At 37.8% G+C, this 18,410-nt stretch overlaps 2 protein-coding genes across 3 annotated transcripts in view; one reads left to right on the top strand and one right to left on the bottom strand.

Moving 5' to 3' along the window:
* Positions 1 to 18,410, bottom strand: part of LOC113113858 (RING finger protein 44) — a 1,123,463-nt gene that overhangs the window by 90,456 nt on the left and 1,014,597 nt on the right. The gene's annotated exons all lie outside the window — the stretch shown is intronic.
* On the top strand, positions 793 to 18,271 carry LOC113113839 (elongator complex protein 1-like). Of its 2 annotated transcripts, XM_026280338.1 has the most exons (37): positions 793 to 928; positions 1,459 to 1,624; positions 1,793 to 1,945; positions 2,067 to 2,148; positions 2,457 to 2,537; positions 2,632 to 2,717; positions 2,867 to 2,966; positions 3,201 to 3,291; positions 3,389 to 3,512; positions 3,617 to 3,710; positions 5,758 to 5,988; positions 6,173 to 6,343; positions 6,419 to 6,503; positions 9,873 to 10,028; positions 10,222 to 10,328; positions 10,447 to 10,550; positions 10,644 to 10,697; positions 10,809 to 10,914; positions 11,830 to 11,945; positions 12,024 to 12,097; positions 12,293 to 12,371; positions 12,522 to 12,601; positions 12,682 to 12,819; positions 12,981 to 13,066; positions 13,153 to 13,301; positions 14,422 to 14,545; positions 14,664 to 14,761; positions 14,866 to 15,067; positions 15,150 to 15,211; positions 15,293 to 15,355; positions 15,569 to 15,629; positions 15,723 to 15,836; positions 16,021 to 16,132; positions 17,085 to 17,212; positions 17,475 to 17,626; positions 17,926 to 18,001; positions 18,077 to 18,271. In XM_026280338.1, the coding sequence occupies exons 2-37, from the start codon at positions 1,475 to 1,477 to the stop codon at positions 18,142 to 18,144; spliced, it is 3,957 nt and encodes a 1,318-aa protein (XP_026136123.1). In that variant the 5' UTR covers positions 793 to 928; positions 1,459 to 1,474; the 3' UTR covers positions 18,145 to 18,271. The 2 variants fall into 2 exon arrangements, with proteins under 2 accessions (XP_026136123.1, XP_026136124.1); XM_026280339.1 differs by lacking the exon at positions 793 to 928 and having other exon boundaries at positions 1,486 to 1,624; positions 2,084 to 2,148.

Here is an 18,410-nt window from a genome sequence, read left to right on the forward strand (position 1 = left end):
GAGATTGAGACAGAGATGCACTTCCTCCTTCACTGTTAGAAATACATGTCCATAAGAAACCTCTACTTCAACATATTCACCACCTTAATACAGAACTTCACGGCCATTAGTGAAACGGAACATATAGGTATTAGGAGAGGGACAGACATCAGGACTTGCTTCGAGACTGAGCACTTGCCACAGTCTGAGAGACAGCAGGTGTGTGTGTGTGTGTGTGTGTGAGAGAGAGAGAGAAAGAGAGACAGCAGGTGAATGTGTGTGTTGTGTCTGACCTCAGTGTGTTACCCTACTGTCCACCACATTGAGTATGTTTGTGTGTTTATAAGTTAAAGACTTAGGTACCAAATGTTCAGATGTTATAATTTTTAATAATCACACGTTTAATACTTCTAAGATCTTCTAATATTATATTACTGTGATGTTCATTTAATATATTATCATTGCTATTATATTCTTTTTTTTCTGTCCATGTATACTTATCTTATTTGGCAATATTAATTTATAGTCAAGCCAATAAAGCAAATTTTAAATGGACTTGAATTGACCTCAATTTAAAAAAGCAACGTTTCCTAACTTACAGTCGTAAATCCACTGAACTCTGTTAACACAGACTACAAGCAAAGTCTCTCCTATAACTGACCGACTCGTTGAACCGAGAACCACTTCTGTCGAACATGTCGACTCGCAGTGATTTGTTTGGTTCCTTTGGCAAAAAAAAAAAAAAAAAAAAAAAAAAAAATGAATCGGACGTCCCTGCTGTTCCTCCAAGACGACAGAGCGCGCACTTGCTCGCGTCACCACACACTGCCGGTTTCTCGGCAGAGTTCAGGACAGGCTGCACTGACAACAACGTGCGTGTGTTGTGAATGTGTATGCCGCAAATGATCATTTACCTCATATAAAAAATAAAGGTCAAAAACACAGCACGGTAAGTATAACTGATGGTTGTCTCTATATAACTACAACTAGATTTGCTGTGCACATCTTTCAAACATACGCTGTCTTGATTTGTGCCAGTTTCCTTTCCATTTTGTAATCATAAGAACTATTCTGATGTTGAAAGCAACTGTTTACTGGATAAGGAGATAGATCCTGTTAAACAGATGTCAGATGAATTACCATGTTTTAGTACTATGGTAATGTCGTGTGTTTTGGACATGTAACATGGTATTTTTGAGATGAATTATTAGTACCAGCATCATGTAAATGCCATGATACATCAATATGAAAATCACTCAGTACCATGGAAACACTGGTTAAGTTCGGACACACTTGACTAAATGTATTGTTTATAATCTATTAAACTTTTTGAAGTATACATGTATTTTCAGGGAAAGCAACCAATGAATGTCCATCATGCATAGTTGTTTAAAAAGCATCCCACGATGCATGTCATGCATGTCTTTTATAAGTGATTGCAATCAGATATATCTAACAAAAACTGCAAAACTGTTTCAGATCTCATCTACCTAAAATGAGAAACCTCAGTCTGCTGCAGCGCTTCAGGTGTGTGGATCTGTCCTCCCCGGGATCCCCACAGTGTTTCACCATCAGGAGCGAGACTGGAACCGTGCTGGTGGCCTCTGAGCTTGCCATCACAGAGTTTGACCCTCGGACTGAAGAGGTTTTTTTTATAATAAAAACAAAATGTTTTCTTAGAAGTTTAAATCCCAGTAATGGTGATTTATGATAGTTGTAACCCCATTTTGTTCCAGGATGATTGCTTCTGGTTCAGGATGTCTAATACCAACATAGGTATACATGAATTTTACTGTATAATGTGTTTCGATAGGTTCATAAAGAGGTTTCACTGACGGCAGAGGACTACCTCCCAGAGGACGGCAGTGGGGTTGTGGTGGCCATACAAGATCTGCCAGATCAGGAGTCAGTGTGTGTAGCCACTGGCAGTGGTGATGTCATTCTCTACAACCTCAACACCTGTCAGGTCATCATTCATTTCTTTTGAATGCTTTGATAATTGTATAAAATGATTGCTAAATGATTATGTGAAATATATATGCTGTTGTTGTATTTTTTAATTAACAATATCAAGTTCTGTCTCACAGTTTGAATGTGTTGGCAGTGTGGAAAGCGGTCTAACAGGCATGACGTGGAGCCCAGATCAAGAGTTGGTGGCTCTGACCACAGGTCTATATCACTAGCAGTGCTATTTTAAAATACTTGATGTTATTATAGTTATTATATACTTTGATTTCATTTTAATGTATATATTTTTCATTTTAATTTAATGTTTAATTTAATGTTTAATGTTAATTTTTTTTTTTCATTTAACATTTATATTGTTTCAAGTAGCAGATTATTATTATTATTTTTTTTAATGGCTTTAGGTTTAGTTAACAATAACAACCCTGACACTCAATGTATATCTGTTTAGAAGTGCATAATAGTGCCATTTCCCTCTTTCTCATTGTGTTTGTTTGTGTCTTATATTGCAGGTCAGGAGACAATTATCATGATGACCAAGGACTTTGAGCCAATAACTGAGGTTGCAATCAATCAGGATGACTTTGGCGAAGGTATAATTCATAAAAGTCTTCATTTACCTCTTAATATAATGATAATATTTTTATAAATGACTTTTTTTATAAATGATTTTTTTCTGTGCATTAGATAAGTTCATCACAGTTGGTTGGGGGAAGAAGGAGACTCAGTTTCATGGCTCTGAGGGCAAGCAAGCTGCCCAGCGGAAATCTGCAGTAAGGTTTTGTTCCATTTAGCATCGTTCTGCTTTACCAAATCAACTCGCTGCAGCTAGGAAGTATGATACTGACCTGAGGATCACCAGGGGATCATTGGTTTGAATATGGTCTTTTTCTCACCTAGTTCTTCTCATACACTTTCACAGGAAGTGCAGCCTGCTCTGCCATGGGACGACAGGAAGCCAAGAATCACATGGCGTGGTGATGGGCAGTTCTTTGCAGTCAGCACTGTTTGTCCTCAGACTGGTGAGACTCTCACTTTCTGTTATTGCTATTGCATGAAAAGTTGTGACCGTTAATATTGTTCATTATTACTGTAGCTTGAACAGCTGAACATGGCGCTAACAACACCAAGGTCATGTGTTTGGTTGCCAAAGAATGCATGAACTGATAAAGTGTGTATCTTGAAAGTCACTTTGCATAAAATTGTCTGCCACATGCATTAATGTGAATGTCAAATATAGCAACTTTTTGTTGCAGGTGCTCGAAAGGTTCGAATCTGGAACCGAGAATGTGTTCTGCAGGCCACCAGCGAGGCTGTTAATGGTCTGGAACAGCCTCTCTGCTGGAAGTAAAATATTCTGAACGTCTTTTTACTTTTTTCTTTGACTTCGTGGTTCGTCTGACTGATCTGATGTGAACTGACAAAAATAGATTTTTTCTTCTAGACCCTCCGGTAGCCTGATCGCTTCCACACAGCGGCACCCTAACAAACACAGCGTGGTGTTTATGGAAAAGAACGGACTTTTGCATGGAGATTTTAATCTGCCTTTTGGAAAGGAACAGGTCAAGGTAGATCTCCTCTCCTCTCTATATGTCATTTTCAAAGATCTGAAAGACAAGTCATGGTGCATGAAAAGCTGATGATTTTGTTGAAAAGCTGGTGTTTTTCTCAGGTAAAGGAGCTGCTGTGGAACAGTGACTCTACTGTTCTGGCTGTTTGGATGGAGGACTTAAAGCCTGGAGAGAACAACCATCCCAACACATACAGTAAGATGCAGATAGAACTGCTTTTCATATTCAGTGATGTGTCCAGTACTGATCAGTGCTGCTTAATTATGGCGTCATGATTAATCAAAACAAACCAAAGTCATTCTGTGTCAAATCAACTAAACTTCGGAAGCTTTCCAAACTCAGATTTTAGATTTTGTTAATATACATAAATAGTGATGAAAGCCAAAATATTAAATGCCACAGATATATATTTACTGTGTAATCCACTATTTTTAGCAGCGGTCACAATGGAATGTTTGACCTGAGATTTGGAGCCAAATTACAGGAGGGTACAAATGACTTTAGAAAGCTGGCAGCATTATTGTTATCTTTACACTGAGATTGATAGGTCTGTTAGTAAAATCTGTTGACTTTAGCAACGGAGATCCCAAAAGAAAAGCTTATTAAGAATCAGAATCTTGAAGTATATTATGATATTTTAAAGTTACAAGCCTGACGAATTTAGAAAAAGAATATTTATGGTACTCAGACATGTATGTTCTATGCACAGGGTCCCCGCGGGTCCTTAAAAAGTCTTGAAATGTCTTAAATACAATTTTCGATTTTTAAGGTCTGAAAATGTCTTGAATCCTGGAATTTTCCATATGAATGTCTTAAATTTCATGTGGGGTCTTAAATTTCATGTCCGACTCGTCATTTTTCTTCATTTTTATGTCAAAAACTTGACATATTTGGCTTAATGAGCATCCCTAATGCATGTACAAATGCAGGCCATTTTATTCTTCTGAAACCATGGCTAACTTCACCTGCTAATAATGTGCATGATTAGAAAACAAGTCATGAGAAGTGAATTGGAAATGTACAACGGTGTCACAGTCCATGTCAGTCATTTTTGGTTGATGACTTTTGCTCACAGACCTCTTTGGTAATCTGGCATACCTCCAGTGGTCCCCAGACCACAGTTTGAGAATCACTACTTTAGACAAACCATCTAATCTGAGTGAACATGAATGAAAATGTTATCATTCTTGAGGTGGACTTTGTTTTGATTTTATTTTTTTATAAATTTCAGGAGGGCACCAAGGAACTTAATTTAAGGAACATGCTTTCTGTGTCAATGGATGGACCCACAGTAAATTGGAAAGTCATAGATCTCCTACAACTGGAACATGCAATAAATTTCTGATCCTGATCTTTCCTACAATTGTCTGTCATTCATTAGGTCTATGCATAGATTATTGTATGTGCTTGCATTTATCTGTGTCTGAAATGACATAGAAAACACTAATCAGACCCTGAACAACATTTTCTTGGGGGAGAACCCCCAAACCCAGCTCAAGGCTATTAGGCAGCAACATTTAACCATAATTTAGATCAAGTATGATGAAATGGGCTTTTGTAATGTCCTGGGGCTGTCTTCCATGTCTTTTTCAAACTGCTATGAGGGGCCAGAATTTAGAAATTACCTGAAGTACCTTAAAGGCTGATAGTTTAAACATAGTCAACCATGTCAGGGTTGTAAGGTCAATCAGCACTTGGTATAAAAGTTTTTGTGACCCTTTGACCTGTCTTGAGCGTGGCTGTGGTGAGTTGTGCCACACTAATGCTTCGCCACATCAATCTGTGTTGTCGGACTGAACATTTTCCTGTATTTTTGTTTAGATAAAGGCTTAAATTTTCCCTTTAGAGGACTTAAAAAGGTCTTAAAAGTCATTAAATTTGCTGTTAAAAAATGTGAAGATACCCTGATGCAGTTGAGCTGATAGAATTTTTTTTTTTTGATGCATTTCTAGTTAAAAAATTTAAGGGCACCTTTTATGCCCCCTTCTTACAAGATGTGTTATTGGTCTTTGGTGTCCCCAGAATGTGTCTGTGAAGTTCAGACCAAACCATCTTCCCATTTTTGTCATGAAAAGCACTCATCAATAAAAGAGCAATAATGAAATGTGCTTATCAACAAAAGCTGGGAAGGGCTCCCTGTCGTTTTCAGTCAAAATAAAATTAACTAAATAAACATTTGAAAATGCACAAACAAGACCGCCATAATGCTTTGTTTTAAACATCTGACCTCTTTCTTTCACAGTTCAGCTGTGGACAGTCGGGAATTATCATTGGTATCTGAAGCAAAGCTTGCATTTTGGCAGTGAGCCCCTCAGGGCTCCGGCGTGTGTATGTTGGGATCCGGAGAAGTCCTTGCGCCTCCACCTCCTGACTCGAGGATGGGCCAGCTACACCTATGACTGGGGCTGGAGCACTGACCGCAGTCGAGGCACAGATTGCCATGATAACGCCAATGTGGCAGTGATTGATGGAGGTAGGCTTGACCATTGTCTAACTCATGAATAATTGATTCATCTCTATACTTTAATAAATTGCAGACATCACGCTGTTTCTCACATCTAGTTTTACATAATTTTTTAGAGTAAATAAGACATTTGAGTACAGTCCAACAATTAATGGTCTGAATGATTTCAGTGTTTAACTAATGTGTTTTGCAGATAAAGTCCTGGTGACAACTTTCCGCCAGTGTGTGATCCCTCCACCTATGTGTGCTTTTGAACTTCAACTTCCTGTTCCTGTGAACTTGGTCACGTTCCGTTCTCAAGCCCAGAGGACCAATGAGCTCGCTGCACTCACAGCCGATGGACATATTCATGTTTATGGACCAGGTGAGTCATGTCATTTGAAACTTGATTCAAACATTACATTGTTTAGGATTTCTGACTTAAATTTCCTATATTCAGGTGGTGGAGCTGAAAATGGAGGTGTACCTGGGGTATCTGGCTTTAAAGTCATCTCAGCACCATTAGTCTTAAGAAAGACATACAGGTACAGATGATTTTGAGTTTGACTGTTGATTGTGTTTTACATTTGTTCATGTTTCTCTAATCCTTATTTAACAAGGTGTCACTAAAATTTTTACATTTTTTGTGAATGGTAGTGTAGCTGTAAAAGTCTGGGGTCGGTAAGAAAAAAATCATTATTACCCATTTAAAATAATTAATAAAAGTACATTGTACAATGTCGCTGTTGATCAGTTGAATGCATTATTTGCTGAATAAAAGTATTTATTACTTAAAAATCTTAGCAGGTTTCCAAATTGCGACTTAAATGGTCGCACTTGTGTCCAAAAATATTAAATTGCAAGTTTTTGCTGAGGTCGCTTCTGGTGACTAGATCTATGTATTTATGTTGTTATAACTTAAAAATTAGCATGTAATGCCTTTTTTCCTGGTTGTTTTGCGATCCGATCACTTACTATGTTCACGTCAGACGATGCACATAACAGTTTTAGAGGAAAAAAAGAGTTTCAAACAATCCTCACCTCTGCCGTGCTGCAGCGCTGACACACACCTGATAAAAACAGCTCAGCTGAGCAGCGCGAGAGAAAGAGAAATCATGGAGATGTTAGAAGTGAAAGTGCACAAAAGCAAAGTCTATTTCGAGCACAACTTGAACAAACTACAACATGTAAAGCTGTCAGCTGTATGGGCAACGGCGTTAACAATTTTCATTTATAATCATTAATAATATGGTTTCTTCTTAACAAGATCTTAGGTCTATGCTGTATTCTGTTAATGCTTGGACTCTTTATTATTTTAAGCACACTTGCCGTCCAGTAATGGCTTTAAAATTATTCCAAATTCATAATGAAATACAAACAATAAATAAAGTTTTTGCCACTCTTTAACGCTCTTTAATTTAATGTTTAGAAAAATAACTATAAAGAGGAGGATTTAGATATATTTATGCGCTACTGCATTTTAATATTTTTTTACTTGACCTGTTGTCTACATGATTCAACTAGCATTTAATAGCATTTTACTAATTAAGGAAAACAGACTGAAAATGTGAAAGACATACAGTATTGTTCAAAATAATAGCAGTACAATGTGACTAACCAGAATAATCAAGGTTTTTCGTATATTTTTTTATTGTTACGTGGCAAACAAGTTACCAGTAGGTTCAGTAGATTCTCAGAAAACAAATGAGACCCAGCATTCATGATATGCACGCTCTTAAGGCTGTGCAATTGGGCAATTAGTTGAATTAGTTGAAAGGGGTGTGTTCAAAAAAATAGCAGTGTGGCATTCAATCACTGAGGTCATCAATTTTGTGAAGAAACAGGTGTGAATCAGGTGGCCCCTATTTAAGGATGAAGCCAACACTTGTTGAACATGCATTTGAAAGCTGAGGAAAATGGGTCGTTCAAGACATTGTTCAGAAGAACAGCGTACTTTGATTAAAAAGTTGATTAGAGAGGGGAAAACCTATAAAGAGGTGCAAAAAATGATAGGCTGTTCAGCTAAAATGATCTCCAATGCCTTAAAATGGAGAGCAAAACCAGAGAGACGTGGAAGAAAACGGAAGACAAAATGGATAGAAGAATAACCAGAATGGCAAAGGCTCAGCCAATGATCACCTCCAGGATGATCAAAGACAGTCTGGAGTTACCTGTAAGTACTGTGACAGTTAGAAGACGTCTGTGTGAAGCTAATCTATTTTCAAGAATCCCCCGCAAAGTCCCTCTGTTAAAAAAAAGGCATGTGCAGAAGAGGTTACAATTTGCCAAAGAACACATCAACTGGCCTAAAGAGAAATGGAGGAACATTTTGTGGACTGATGAGAGTAAAATTGTTCTTTTTGGGTCCAAGGGCCACAGGCAGTTTGTGAGACGACCCCCAAACTCTGAATTCAAGCCACAGTACACAGTGAAGACAGTGAAGCATGGAGGTGCAAGCATCATGATATGGGCATGTTTCTCCTACTATGGTGTTGGGCCTATTTATCGCATACCAGGGATCATGGATCAGTTTGCATATGTTAAAATACTTGAAGAGGTCATGTTGCCCTATGCTGAAGAGGACATGCCCTTGAAATGGTTGTTTCAACAAGACAATGACCCAAAACACACTAGTAAAGGGCAAAGTCTTGGTTCCAAACCAACAAAATTAATGTTATGGAGTGGCCAGCCCAATCTCCAGACCTTAATCCAATTGAGAACTTGTGGGGTGATATCAAAAATGCTGTTTCTGAAGCAAAACCAAGAAATGTGAATGAATTGTGGATGTTGTTAAAGAATCATGGAGTGGAATAACAGCTGAGAGGTGCCACAAGTTGGTTGACTCCATGCCACACAGATGTCAAGCAGTTTTAAAAAACTGTGGTCATACAACTAAATATTAGTTTAGTGATTCACAGGATTGCTAAATCCCAGAAAAAAAAAAAATGTTTGTACAAAATAGTTTTGAGTTTGTACAGTCAAAGGTAGACACTGCTATTTTTTTGAACACACCCCTTTCAACTAATTGCCCAATTGCACAGCCTTAAGAGCGTGCATATCATGAATGCTGGGTCTTGTTTGTTTTCTGACAATCTACTGAACCTACTGGTAACTTGTTTGCCACGTAGCAATAACAAATATACTAAAAACCTTGATTATTCTGGTTAGTCACATTGTACTGCTATTATTTTGAACAATACTGTACACTCTTAAAAATAAAAGGTTCTTCACGGAACCATTTTAAAGAACCATCTCTTTCTCAACTTTTTATAATCCAAAGAACCTTCTTTCGCCACAGAGAACCTCATGTGAAACGTAAAGGTTCTTCAGATGTTAAAGGTTCTTTATGAAACCATTTAGACAAAACAGGTTCTTCTATGGCACTGTGAAAGCACCTTTATTTTTAATAATGTATGCCAACTTTTACAGGATGCATTGAGGAGAAGCCCAAACTGGCCAAGTGATGTTTATGGTCCACCACATTGGTACAGATAATGAACAATTATTTGTGACTGTATATTTCAAGTTGGAAAAGACATTTAGTTACAAGACAAGATGGATTAAAATGCTAATAAAGAAAATAAAACATGTTTATTCTGTGGCCCATAAAACCTTTTTTTTATTTTTTATAGAAGCCACTGACTCCTTACTCAATTTTTTGGTTTGGAGCCCTGCTTAGTGATCTCAAACTCAATATACAACATGAAAAATACAACAAATAAAAATATATTCCATATTTGTTTTGACAAATTGACTGTTTCCACAGTGATTTTCTGCAAAATCCACTGTGTTCTACTCTCCTTTCCATTGTTTTTGGATTATTTGTGCTAATTTCTTTTCTGTCATTTTCTCATCGGGCTAGCATATCAATTATTACATGTAGGATATATTCTGATGCAGATGTTCTCTCTCAGGGTCACCATGGATCAGGAGGAACCTCTGACCCTGCGCTTGCTGCTGTGGTTGAAGGACGATTTGTTTTTGGCTGTGGCTCATGGAAGATACTTGACCCGCCTGCTGAAACTCACCCCATCAGACAGCCAGGACCCCAAGGACACGCTGGAGATCAGGTACTGACGCCAAAACAACTAACTCCTCCGGTCTTGTCATCATTTGTATTCCGTGTAGCTCATGCAAAGACAGACTGATCTAACGAGCGTAGACATGAGCTCAGGGGCTGGGAATTATAACAACTTAAGAATTTGTTTTAACTTTTATGCAGTGTCTCTTTTTCTTAAAGTCTTGGTGTTGGTCATTTCTCAGGTCAGATGTTCCAGTGGATGGTTTTGTGATCAGCTTGTGTCACAGCCTCAGAAATGGCACTGTGGCACTGCAACTTGATGACGGACAGATCCGGAAAGTTCACACGGGTCAGTCCACTAATTATAACAGGAACTGGATTTGGCTTTTACGTAGTATCTGTTTCATCACTTGTCTTGTTTATTTTTCTTCCTAATGCATTTTAAAAATGAATCATTTTCTATACAGACTCTTCAGAGCTCAGTCTAACAGAATGGAAGGATTCCTCTGGCAATACCATTAACTTCCCCCGGCCTTGTGTTCAGACGGCACTATGTACCCTCAGCGGAGAGGTGAATATATAGTCTCCATCTATCACTGCCCTTTATTTCATCATGCTACCGTCAGTTTCAATAAATGCTTCATATGTATTTGTCTTTTAATAGGAACATTTGATAGGCCTCACAGAGAGATCCCATCTCTACATCGGTGACTCACTGGTAGGTGCGAGTACCCCAAAAATGATATAAAAAGGATTTAAATCACATTACATTTAGTGTGTTAGTGCCAGAATCCTGGCTGGTAAGCTCACTGGAGTGTCTCTTCCGCAGGTGGCCTCCAATATCTCCTCGTTTGTAGTTTATGACGACTTCCTCCTGCTCACCACACACTCTCACATGTGCCACTGTCTCAACCTCAGCACACTCTCTGTCAAAGGTACACATGAATGCATCATGTTACAAAAATATGCTGTTCATTCGAACTTTCTACTCATTAAATAACCCTGAAGAAATGCATCAAAGTTGCAAAGAAAAGCAACAAAACTGTTTTAAACATTGATGGTAAGAAATGTTTTTTGAGCAACAAATCAGCATATTAGAATGATTTATAAAGGATGATATGACATGATATGATATGTTTCCATCCACCTATTTTAATGCATATATTGCATAGAAAATGCTTGATGGAAATGTAAAGATACACATACATTCTGTACAAAACATGGACATGAACTACTATGGAAACACTGAATAAATTCCTTTATGTGTGTTTGAAAAGACATGACTTTGCGATGGGACAGCACAGCTGGAACAATCATCAAACCGATCACATTGCACAGCATCTAAAATGCTAGTTTTTTCTTTTCATACTAAAATGCTTGAGCAAAGTCTCATCAAAATGTTTTTTATAATTAACTCTCAGAACTGCATTCACAAACCGCAGGTTTTGAAAATAAGATAACATGACCGCTTTTGGTCTGCGTACTCTGAGGCTCGTAAGTTATTGGTCACACAAATTATTGTATATTGTAATTATTCTCCTGCTGCAGCAAAAAAAAAAAAAAAAAAAAACATTCTTTGTGATATTTAGCACAAGTTAATCAGCGAGTGACAATGTTGTTCTCATTTTTTGAATGGAAACGGTGCTTTATTCGGAAATGTTTTATCTGATATTCCAATTTTGCGCATATGTTTAGTTTGTAACTTTGAAAGGAAACTGTTACTGTTCTGAAAGACTGCTGAAAATTAATGACAAGAAAAAGTTAAATTTTTTGATTATTAAAATATATATGTTCCATAATTATAGAAATATGTTGAATTACTTCAATTTCTATATTGGTGTCCTGTGCAGGTCTGCAGTCAGCTCTGAGCTCAGACGCTAATCAGAATGATGAGACCGTACGAAAGGTAGAACGAGGCTCTCGCATTGTTTCTGTGGTTCCCCAGGACACCAGACTCATCCTGCAGGTCAGCTGAACATCTTGATATGATTATGTATTTTTGGATTATATATTTTAATGATAAATGGATTCGTTTTGTTTTCAGATGCCACGAGGGAATCTGGAAACCATCCATCATCAAGCTCTTGTACTTGCTCAGCTCAGAAAGTGGCTTGATGGGTATTTTACATCTAGAAAAACTTGAGACAATGTGACATATACAAAGAGAATACTGACCTTATTTAAAAGAAAAAAAAAGGGATTCATTTCTCCACATTATTTTATATTGCATTATATGTTTACTATAAAACGTAAAACATGATACCTGATAAATTAAATGATTTGAATCATTTGAATTGCTGTTGTTTGTTTCAGTCTCCGGTTTAAAGATGCTTTCGAGTGCATGAGGAAGCTGAGGATAAACCTCAACCTCATTTATGACCACAATCCAACTGTGAGTGACCTCACTCTGTTGTCATTTCTTTTTTTACAGTAACATCTAAACACATTCTTCTACACCATGGGTTTAATTTTCTTTCAGAGAATGGCACTAAATAATTAACACCACTCCCATTTACCCCCCATCCCATGATTCCTCTCGCAGGCATTTCTTGCAAACATTGAGATGTTCCTGAAACAGATCGACTCCATCAACTACATCAACCTGTTCCTTACTGAACTCAAGTAAAACACATTGATTAAATCTTTTTTGATGCCTTTTCCCTTTCATTTGTCTTTGAATAAAAACATGTCTTCATTCTTAGAGAGGAAGACACCACTACAACAATGTACCCATGTCCTTCACGCTCAGCCTCCAGTTCTGCCTCAGGGAAAGGAGGAAAGAAGGTGGACATGATCTGTGATGCGTTACGGTCAACAATGGAGACTCTGGACCCACAAAAGTCAGTTCCACGGTTATAAATGTTACTTATGTTATGTAAATTGAAGGAAGTATAGTACAGCCCTTCAACTTCCCTCTCCAAATGAGATAAGATTACATTTTACACAGGATGTACATCAAGCCCTGATCTTCCTCCTCAGAGATGCTTTCATCTATACACAGGTATTGTTTATGTATTCTGACATCACACGTGAGAAAAACAACACCAGAACTAGAAATCGCTCTACAGAAGGTCCATGAGTTACGAGGTGAGCCTCGATTCACTCAAGCCCATTAAAAATAAGTTTGATTATGTGTCTGTTACATGTGTGTGTGTGTGTGCTTGAATGTTTAGTGAACCCAGCCAGTGGCAGCATCAGTGTGAGCGCAGAGGAAGCCCTGAAGTTTCTTCTCTTCCTCGTTAACGTGAATGAGCTGTATGAACACTCCCTCGGCACCTACGATTTTGACCTAGTGCTCATGGTGGCTGAAAAATCTCAGAAGGTCAGTCAGAAGATTCCAACTCTGAACATTATTATATGATATAATTTGTTTTTAATTAATACAATACATTTTTTCTAAACATCGCGTTATTTGTATTGGGGTCGCTTCAACCCGCAGACTTGGCAACACTGGTTGGCCTTTACTACACAGAGCTGTAGTTCACTGACAATCTACACAAAATCGATTTCAAAATCAGAGGCGATTCTTTGTCGATTTTGAAAGCGCTTTTGTGTAGTTTGTTGGTGGACTATGGCTCTGTGTAGTAAATGCAGCTCCAACTGAACCAGTGTTGCCAAGTCTGCGGTTGTTTTTTCTTCATGTCCTTGGGTCGAAGCGACCCCAATACAAATAACGTGATGTTTAGCCCTTAAAAATATTTTACTAAGGCAACCCTGCCAAAAACATGTATTTTAACCCAGGGACACAATTTTTTTCGGGGAACCTATTGGAAACGTGATTGGGCTAATTTTGGACTAGTTTTGAGAAGCAAGTGGGTTTTGTTTTGAAAACCTGGCAACCCTGATCTGAACGCACGTGCTGGAGATGTACTTCTAATCACAGGAGCGCCTTTACTGACGATATGCGCATGAAAATTGCATTCAATTTTTTTGCACAGCCCTAAATATAATGTTGTTATGTTGTATATTTATTGTTTTACAAATACAATTTGTATGAAGTTAAAAAAAAACACTATTCAGTAAACATAATACATTTTGTAATTTCACATATAAGCAGCCATTGGACATATTCGTTTTATTATATCATATTAAAACATATTATAAACGAGAAAAAAAATACAATAAATACATAATAAATTCAATTCTTGTTCACATATAAGCATCCATTTTACATATTTGTATTACTATAATATGTTGTATTATTATTATAGATACTTTTTTATTGCAATTACATTATTTTATATTATAAAAGGAATGTACAACACATTGAAAATAGAAACTGGCCATTAGTTGAGAGAGATCGCATTATAACACTACAACAGGCGTTTCCCGTGTGCACAGCTTTTTCTGATCTGAGATTGATCAAGTTCTAGCACACGTCTGTTGTAGACACTGTTTAGCACTGGTTTATAGTTTGTTTGTTTTTTTCCTCAAACATGTAGGACCCTAAAGAGTACCTCCCATTTCTGAACATGCTGAAGACCCTGGAGCCGAACTACCAGCGCTACACCATCGATAAACACCTCAAGAGATACAGGAAGGCCTTACATCACCTCAGCAAGTGTGGTGAGAGCCTTGTTGGACATCCATGAGCAATCCGACAGCAAATTCCTCTGTTTTTATTCACTCCCTTCTACCGTCTGTATCCCTGTTTGGTTCTCCTGTTCTGCTTCATGTTTTTCAGGTGAAGAACATTTCACAGAATTGTTAAACTTGGTGAAGGATCAGAGACTGTACAGTGATGCTCTTGAGCTCTATTCTTCAAACAGTGAGCAGTACAAGGCAAGTTTTATTTGATTAAATCCTACATAAAAGGCCACAGCAGAATTGACATAAATATGCAGTGATGACGTGATCTTGACCCTTGACCCCTGTGACATCATCAGACCCTGAGCGTGGCCTATGCAGAGCATCTAGTGGAGCAGGAGCAGGCGGAGCAGGCGGGACTGTTGCTGTGGAGATGTGGGGAGAACGCTCGTGCCCTGCAGGCCTTCGTCAGCTGTACGAGCTGGAGAAACGCCCTCGCTGTGGCCACACACATCCCATTACCACCTAAACAGCTGGCACTGCTCGCCCGAGACCTGGCAGGTGGAGATCTCTGTCATGTATGCATGTTTCCTGCTGAGATTATGAATATCCGGAAGCCATGTTGTATGTCTGATGTTTTCAGAGAAACTTCTGGAGGCCAGGAGGCACAAGCAAGCCGCCCTGTGTTTGGAGCAGTATGCTAAGGTAGAGTGTATGTTTTATAGTCATCATTGTTTCCAAGACTGTGGTCTGCTGTGTCATGTGCTCATACCTGTGTGTTGGCAGGATTGTGAGGAGGCCATCTCTGCTCTGATACAGGGAGCTGCATGGGAAGAAGCGCTCCGATTGGTGAGCCTCTTCATTCATCTCTTTCCTCCGTTTTACTATATGTATATACCCATACGTATACATACATACATATATATATATTGGGATTTATATATATATATATATATATATATATATATATATATATATATATATATATATATATTTTTTTTTTTTTTTTTTTTTTTTTCAGTAGCTATATAAAAACCTACATTTTTTTATTTCTTGTTTCAGATTTATTTGTACAACAGACAGGATATCATTGAGACTGATCTGAAGTCTGCTCTTCTAGATGGTAAACCATCATATTTTTTCTTTTTTTTTATTGACCTGTTAATGTTCTATTTATTTTGTGCTGTATCTTAATTGAATGATTGGTTTCCTGTAGCTCACAGTAATCAGACGTCTTTCCTGGAGTCCCAGAAGGCTTTGTTTATCCGTCACAAAAACCGCCTTGCTGTGGTCCGAGAACTCAAAGCCAAGGCCAGACTGGAGTTATTTGGTAAACAGGAAATATTTCTCCGTTCCATTTATATTATTAGCTTTTCCGAAGACTCTGGGTGTGTCCTTTTTGAATAAATATTGTATTTTTTTTTATCTTACATGAATCACATTAAACCTTCATTAGTACACTTTTGGTTTTATTCTATTTCTTGTTGCTCACTGACAACCTCTTGGTGTTTCAGACGAGGATGGCCCTGACTGTGCGGATGCTGAGCTCTACTCGGAGGCCAGCAGCGTCTTGACCGGCAGCCATCTTGGCTCAAAATACTCCCGCAGCAACTCTCGCATTTCATCGTGAGTGACATCTTTTCTAAGACAAATTTACAAACACTAAGGATACACTGATTGATGGGCAACCGAAATTGTTTGTCCAAAAATAGGAAAAGAAGTATAATAACCATAAAAGACCGAATAAATTGTACCGAACAATAATGTGACGTGATCAAGTAGAGGCGTGCACTAATGCAGCAAACATGTTGGCAGTGAGGAAGCATTTAAAATTGTCCAAGAAAGAAGGAAAAATCATTACAAACACAGACAGCCATGCCACCCATGAGAAGAGGAAGGGATGATCATTGCTGATTACTTGATGATGATTGAAATAATAAACAAACTGCAGAACGTTATGTTTTCTAATACATGCACAAATTGCATGTATAAAAGACAGAGCTGCGCGAGCTCACAGCACCAGGGTTCAAAGTCCAAAGCACAGGGAAATATTTACTGAAACTATTACTCAGTAACATTTTTATGTATTTCTAAAATAAAATAAGAACAGTCCTTTTTATACATTTATTATAACACAGTTATCAATTTGGGATCTGTAGCCTAATGTTTTCCCATGTTTTATTAAAAAAGACTCTTCTGCTCAGCAAGGATGCATTTATTTGTACACTAAAAAAAATACATTATTAATTCAAGAAGGAGGTTTCAGAAATGGCCTAAAATATTTTTTAAAAAAATTCAGTGTTCAGTAAATATTTTTAAATAGTAATTTTGTAAATGATTTTTCTTAACTAGGTAAAACAGTAAAAAGCATATTTTGGCTACTCCGTTTATGCAATGGTGAAAAAATTGGCGGAAAAAATGTGAAAAGCCATGTGTTCGGCCCAGTGTTTAATTTTCTTAGGCCTTGGCCAAGAATTTTCATTTTGGTGTATCCCCAACAAACACGTCACTGTTTCAGTGTCTTATAACCTGTCAGCAGCTCAAATGTGAAGGTTGAAGTTTGCTAACTGATCTGCAGGAGGTCGTCTAAGAATCGTAGGAAAGCAGAGGGAAAGAAACACAGTCTGAAGGAGGGAAGCCCATTCGAGGACATCGCCCTCCTGAACGCACTTACTCAAATCATCACCATCGTTGATAAGATGAGAGGTGAGCTGAGGACACAACAGAAACACCAAAACATGTAATACTCATTTAAATCTGAATATATGCATTTAAATTGCAATTATAAGATGGATAGAATGGATATTTGATGAATAAATATGGACCTATTTCAAGTGAATCAGACATCAAGAAATGTGCATCTTAGAGTTTATGTTTGGCATAGTTTGGACTCCACAGTATTGACATGAATCTGATCGGTTTCCTTATGTAGCTGTATTCTGACGATTTTTGTTGTCTGACCCTGCAGAGGAGGTTCACAGCCTGCTGAAGGCTCTGGTGCTCTTCCAGTTTGACGCTGCGGCCAGCAGCCTGCAGAGAGACTACGGTGAACTGCTCCAGCTCGTGGAGAGCGCTCTTCCAGAGATCTGGACTGACAACCAGCAGCAGAGCCAAACCCCAGTGAGTCACACACAGGCTCCCACTGACCCTTCCAGCGCATTTAGGGTTGTTTTTGTTTTATAGTTGAATATACTTTTAAAGTAGAACTTGAGATGAATTTAACCGATATTCAGATTTTTAAACATTTATATTATTAATACGGTTTCATTTTCAAATATATTTTTCATTTTGGCCAATGTGTTTTATAATTTAGGTTTACATGATCATTTTTCTTTTTGCTCCGGGAAAAATATTTTCATAACATTTCTATGAATTCTAAGACAGTAAATTATTCATATTTAAATTCTTGAATTATTCAGCTCACAGGTCCAAACTCAACAGCCAATAGCATTATGGCATCATTTCAGCAGCAGAGACCCGCTGTGCCTCAGCAAGGTGAGTACTTTCAGTGAGGCTCTTTTCATTCATGGGATTCGTTGTGAATTTCCAATAACTCTGTTCACTCCTCAGACACAGAAGCCCTGTCGGCTCCCAAGATGAGGATCGCGGTCAAGTGGAAACTCAGCATACTCAAATAGTTTGCATGTGTCTCTAGGCTTTTTTCCCCCTTCATTTTTGTGGTCATTTTATGCAAATAGTGTATTTGTATTTTAATGGGAAATTATGATATAATTAAAAAATAATAAATTACTTCTTGTCTTCTGAGTTTATTTTTTCATAGCTGTAGTTCACCATCATATTTAGTCTGAAACTAGAGTAAAGTGAAGAATGTGTGACTCTACGTTTTATGGTAGTTTCTTTTTAAATCCCATAATCCAAACTAACCCATGTTCCATTTTTTTTA

This window comes from Carassius auratus, chromosome 14 (genome assembly GCF_003368295.1).
Source record: "Carassius auratus strain Wakin chromosome 14, ASM336829v1, whole genome shotgun sequence".
Lineage (NCBI taxonomy): Eukaryota > Metazoa > Chordata > Actinopteri > Cypriniformes > Cyprinidae > Carassius > Carassius auratus.

What these genes read in the sequence shown, in the direction of transcription:
- LOC113113839 (XM_026280338.1), top strand. Translation starts at nt 1,475, where the DNA reads ATGAGAAACCTCAGTCTGCTGCAGCGCTTCAGGTGTGTGGATCTGTCC. An exon ending in TCTACATCGGTGACTCACTG is followed by an intron (nt 10,698 to 10,808) that starts GTAGGTGCGAGT and finishes TCTCTTCCGCAG; the next exon opens with GTGGCCTCCAATATCTCCTC. An exon ending in CAGCACACTCTCTGTCAAAG is followed by an intron (nt 10,915 to 11,829) that starts GTACACATGAAT and finishes TGTCCTGTGCAG; the next exon opens with GTCTGCAGTCAGCTCTGAGC.